General features: G+C 39.0%; 1 protein-coding gene across 1 annotated transcript; it reads right to left on the bottom strand.

Moving 5' to 3' along the window:
- Positions 1-1,548: 1,548 nt before the first annotated feature.
- On the bottom strand, positions 1,549-2,092 carry BRD3OS (BRD3 opposite strand). Its single transcript, XM_078641946.1, has one exon. The coding sequence runs from the start codon at positions 1,950-1,952 to the stop codon at positions 1,698-1,700; it is 255 nt and encodes an 84-aa protein (XP_078498072.1). The 5' UTR covers positions 1,953-2,092; the 3' UTR covers positions 1,549-1,697.
- Positions 2,093-5,925: the final 3,833 nt, after the last annotated feature.

Genomic DNA, 5,925 nt, shown 5'->3' with positions numbered 1-5,925 from the left:
AATGCATAATAGGGCCCGTCATACCCAAAAGTTCTCTTTCTTAGCTTTACCATCTATTGTACAAACTGGGCATAAGCAAGGAACACAATATTCTAACAATGGCTAAGGAAGGGGGTTAATCTCTGAAGGGGAAATATGATGGGGGTATTAGTGCAACTGTGCAGTTGAATTGTCGTAATAAATGAAGCTTGAATCTTAAGCAAGGCTATGCAGCAAGCACATTAAATAATTTCATGTAGTATCATTATATGTTTATTGTGGCACAATTGACAATACCAGATACTCAAAAGTGTATGGACACAAACCACCAGTCAAGCTGATGTGCATTGAATACTGTTCATTGTGAAATCACATGCCTTAACAGATGTGAAATGCACAGGTACCGACATAGCCAACGTCACAGATATTTTTTAAAAAGCCAAAAGAGCTCAATGCCAAATAGAAATCCAGCATTAAAGCTACTACACTGATATCAACTTTTGGAATCCACATTGTATTGAAGAAAGTGCTGCTTCGCCTATTTTTTTGATATAGGGAATACCAAAAGTTGATCTATGAATCATGCATTATCCTGTATATTTAATATAAAAAATAAATAGGTACAAAACGCTTAATTTTATGGCAAGCACATTGATCAAGTAAACACAATTCATTGTACAGAATCCCATTTCTATTCAAGAGTAAAATACTGGCAGTATTGATATCTGTATAAATACAGGTTGACACACACCAACATGAAGGAAAGGACAGAAAAAAACCTCCTAACCCACACACTTCACTCAGGTAATCAATTATTCGGCACATTTCAAGTCTAGCAAAAAAAAAGTTTACAGTCCACATTGGTATACATTTTGCACTTGAACTGATCTTTTTAAAAACTGTCATTTCATTTCAGCAGAGTGAGGGTGGACAACACGTGGACAGACTCTGTATTGTAATATCTCTTTATGCAGTACTTTTTGTTTTTCTTCCAAACTTGTTTAAACCGCGTCAGCTTTGCAGAACTTATTAGAAGATCCCAACTACTGTTAATGCAGATTCTTAATTTCGGAATGCCTTAACTGTGCTTTAAACAATTTTGCTGCATGGTGATATGGCTCTGTTGGATCAATTACATTAACTAGTTCCACATACTGGTTTATCAAAGTGCTTTAAATTGGTTCTAAAGCCAAGACATACCAAAAAAAACATTCCCTTTAAGAAAAATATTTTCATTCTTATTTATAAATACTAAAAACAAAAGGGTAACATTTAATACTCCAATAACACTTAATTTGTGTAGTGCAAAATGAACATTAGCTTATCTATTTAAAATGAATGTATAATATCAGAAACCAAAATATACAATTAAAAAGCGCTATACTGTCAAATGAGAGGTGCTGCTTGGTAGACTAATTAGAAAATGAACATTGAGCCAAGTCTTGGTGAGATACAACACGTCACAGCAAATGTGCCTGTGCATTCATGAAGGTCAAACCTAAAACTCAACTTGGGAACTGAAGGCTAGTTGCCATTGCCAACATAATTGTACCATTTTATCAATGTTTTTGGAATGAAAGGTTGTTTGCCATCTATAGACACTCAACAGTTAAAGTCATATTAAGAACCCCATAGGGGGTGCATCGGACCAAAGAATCATTTTACTTTACTACCCAAAATTCACAATCATCATGCTAATTTGCGTGTATAGTACATGATCACATTATACTGCAAAATTTTGATTGACCCGTGTCCTTGAGTCCTTCCAGTTTGGCTTTGTCCCGCACCAATATTGCCTCATTTCCATATTGAGAATACCACATGCTCCGGCTCCTACTCAAATAGGTGCCTGGTGTCACACTCTCCAGCTTTTGCTGTTGTTGCTGCCAGATAAGTAATGAGGTGTCCCGGTAACGCAGCCTGGCATAACCTTCTGACATGGCTTTCTCAGCTAATGGTACCCTTCCACTCATCACTACGTTAGGTCATATGGGAATCCAATGAGCTACCTGCAAACAAGTGAGGTTATAAAAGTTCTAATACTGAACCTCAAAATCAGAGAAGAGTGAAAGCAGGTTAGTCGGTTTTCATTTAACCTTCGTGATTGTTACAGAAAATGGTTTCTACCAAGCATTGCCTGTGTCAAGTGACTGTTAACATCAAACCAAAGTTGTAATTGTGACAATCTAGAAAGTTAAAACTTTAGTAACATTATTACTTATAGGATGGAATTAGGGATATCTTAATAACAAATCAAGTTTACAGTAGTACAGTAACGTAAGTACGAATTATTCAAACTGGTGATTTTAGCAGCAATAAATCAGAGGTGTACTTCCATCTCTTTAATATCTTTTCAAGTTCGATTATACTACCTGTTCAAGACAGGTGCTGGTGGGCTGTCTCTTTGATCACATCATCTAAAAGTTCTTTGCGCACATTTATCAACCACATGTTTTATCCGTAGAAAGCGTGCTACTTCTGACTTAAACACCTTGATTTGGAAAAAATTCAATGTGCAATGCGAAATTCTTGAAAATGTCCCAATTGCCACATGTTACAGAAAGTTTTCAGTGAGGTGTATCAGATGCTACTTTAATTGGGAAGTAGTCAGGTGACGTATAATGAATTTTCAATTTCACCATCACCTAAATTCAAGAAAAAAAACATCTTAATTTCATTGATTTCAAACAAAATTCAACAAGTCTTATCATGTGTTCCATAATGGAATTGAAATTATTTAAAATGTACTCTCATCCAATCCTAAAGAAGTGAAGATTTATTTTGCACTTTACATAACAGTAGCTTGCCTACAGATTGTAAACAAGCATTGCAATGCAATAGGTCTTGCATTACTGTAAGTTTGAGCTACTGGTGTAGCAAATGATGTTTGTTAGGTAAAAAAAAATCCCAGCAGTAGCACAAGTAATAAAATACAATCCACGAAACAAGAAAACAGGCAGTACCAGAAGGCTGTTACTAGGTGTCTGTGTGGAGTTGTAAAGGGACCTCTATTAGCCACATAAGGGACGGCACCCTTACTTATGCTCATTCTGGGATATTTGTAATGCTACTACTGGGATATTTGTTAACAAAAAAAATGATCCGACACGCATTATTATACGCATAATACAGTCAGTCCTTTTTAAGAAACAACCTTTTTGCATTCAGTGTTCCTTAGCGTGAACACTTAATATGCAGCACATGCGGGGATTTTTTACCACTCACCTTTCACTTTGAGAGGTCCTGACGAAAGCCCTGTTTATATATTTTTGAGGGCTGAAACATGTTGACCATCATTGGATAATAAAATACAGTTGCACATAGTACTGTTTATCCACAAGCTCATTTTAAACATACTCAGGATCACCGCGAATAAATTCAACAGGTAGAATCCTGAGGTATTTTTAACATTCACAGTACACTTCATCACACTCACGTACACCGTAAAACCTGCTCCACTGTAACCAGGTGTCGCAGCACAGCTGAGTAGCATTCGGCTACTCAGCTGGGACCTGATGATGAAGCATTTTTTTTTCTTTTTTTTTTTTTAAAGGTCCTCATTTTCACCATTGGCGTCTGTAAATGAACAATTAAAACCCGCTCCAACTTGGGCGCCCAGGGCTAATGTTCTTGCATTCACCTGGGGCCAACCAGGCCTGCTTCTTTGTACGAGGCATGGTGTAATCATAAAACCTTTGAGACCTTAGACCAGCCTCATCTCTCTGACCCACAAGATCAAAGGTTCCCACACATTGTTGTTAACAGTATGTGCCAATCCCATATCTAGACGCACCATACCTAATGCTGCACGCAACCAGTTTTCATAGAGAGGGGGACTAGCATCCTTCCACAGTTTGCAAATCTCTCTACGGGCGATCAAAATCAGACAAAAAAACAAGCCCACTTGTGTCGCAGATAACCGCCTTAAGAGATCTATATCCAAACCAAACAGCACTCGAGCTGCATTAAGGCACAATTTAACTTTAAAAATACCCTCCAAAGCCCTCCCCACATTAGCCCAAAAGACACCCAAAATGACACAGTCAAAAAAAGTGTGGATGTCGTCTGCCTCGACCAGGCCACATCTGGGGCACTTAGGGGGGTGGGACATACACATTTCGCTATTTTTTTGGCCGTGTAATACAGCCTAATAATGACATAAAAGTGTTTTTTTTGTTTTTTAGAGAAGATGGCCTGGCGAACGTATATAGGATTTGGAGGGATAAAGCATAAAGACTAGCTGAGGCTTCTTCCAACATGGAGGAATTCCATACTAGATGAGAGGGGGGAAATCTGTAAATCCTCTGCATCTAACAGGCTTCTATACCAGAATCCCACTTCTTTTTTCCTGGGGTTAGGACTTGAGGGCATTCTCGATCTCCCAATTCCCACCAATATTCTCTTTCTCAGAAACCAAGAACAAAGTTGCATATATTTGAATCTGGAAAAAGAGTCCCCTATCCTTAATCTCAGAACCACCCAAGAGAGAAACCCCTCAGATGTTACTATGTCGGACCATATCTTAATCCCTGCTCTCCTGATAGGGGGCGCTAAGCCATCTCTGAGACACTCGGGCAATCCCGGCAAATCCCAAATTCGGGCAAAGTCAGAATAGTATCTTATACCCCATTTCCCTTTGACTTTATTCCAGACGTGAAGCGCTAGTTTTAAAACCTTCAGTCGGACTTTCTTGTAGAATTTTGGCGCTCCAAACTTATACAAGAAACTGTTATCTCCCCCTCAAGATTAGCTATTATAGTCAGGATCCGACCCCAGTTGGAATCATTAGGGCTAGAGAGCAGACTACGTATATTTTTTAGCTGGAAAGAGAATGAGTACCAGAGCATATCGGGCAGCGTCAGATCTCCTTTTAAGTTGTCTTTTTAGCTTTTTCCAGGACAACCTGGAGTTTTTATTCGCCCATATAAAGCTGCCTATTTTCCCCTGGATTTCCCCCAGAAGTTTATCAGAAAAGACCAAAGGTATAGTACTGAATAGATACGTCAGTTTGGGCAAGATGCCCATCTTAACTAGATTCACACGACCATATATTGTGAGAGGAAGGTTTTGTCATCTGGAGAAAAGATGGTCGATCTCCTTGGCCACCTTCTTCAAATTTATCTGGGTGATGTTGTTTAGGCCTGCTATTATTATCCCCAGATACTTAAACTCACTGCTACAGGTGCCTGCCAATTATCTACCCCCCAGCCCATTACCTCGGTTTTGGAGTTGTTAATCAGGTAGCCAGAGTACAGACCAAATTCAGTGAGAGCAGCCTCCACCCTAGGGAGCACCTCCGCCGGATTACTGGTATAAACCAGCAAATCATCAGCATATATACGGCTAATTTACAGCTGTATTCTAGAACTCTAAAGGGGGTGATCATATCATCCATCCTCAATGCCTGTGCGAGGGATTCAATATAAATATCAAACAAAAGGGGCGAGATGGGGCACCCCTGCCTTGTTCCCCTTTTTATATTGAAGTTCGTCAGGAGGCCATTTAAAAGTAAAGCAGCAGAAGCACCCTCATAGCACCTTCTAAGTGTTTGTATAAAAGTTGAGCCGAAGCCCATCGTTCTTAAAACTTCCCATAAGAAGCCCCAGTTGACACGGTCAAAAGCCTTAGCTGCGTCATATGCCGCCACTGCCAAGGGAACAAAAGTGGTTCTGTCGGGTTTAGAGAACAACAACGTTTTTAACACTGCTATAAATGCGGTCATGAATTTGAAGCCTCTGACACAAAAGACAACAAGCTTAATGAATAAAGCATGTATGAATCTACTATTTCAATGTACTTAATAAATAAGACATGGGTGAAACAAAATTGCATTTGTCAAATGTTTTATCCCAGAATTACTTCATTCATTGGTACAATCAGTATCTTACTGCGGACTGTCAATAACAATACAAATTGAGAAAGGTGACACAAGTGCAAGGACTTCAG

This window comes from Lissotriton helveticus, chromosome 5_1 (assembly GCF_964261635.1).
Source record: "Lissotriton helveticus chromosome 5_1, aLisHel1.1, whole genome shotgun sequence".
Classification (NCBI taxonomy): Eukaryota; Metazoa; Chordata; class Amphibia; order Caudata; family Salamandridae; genus Lissotriton; species Lissotriton helveticus.
This window is presented reverse-complemented; position numbering and strand designations above follow the sequence as displayed.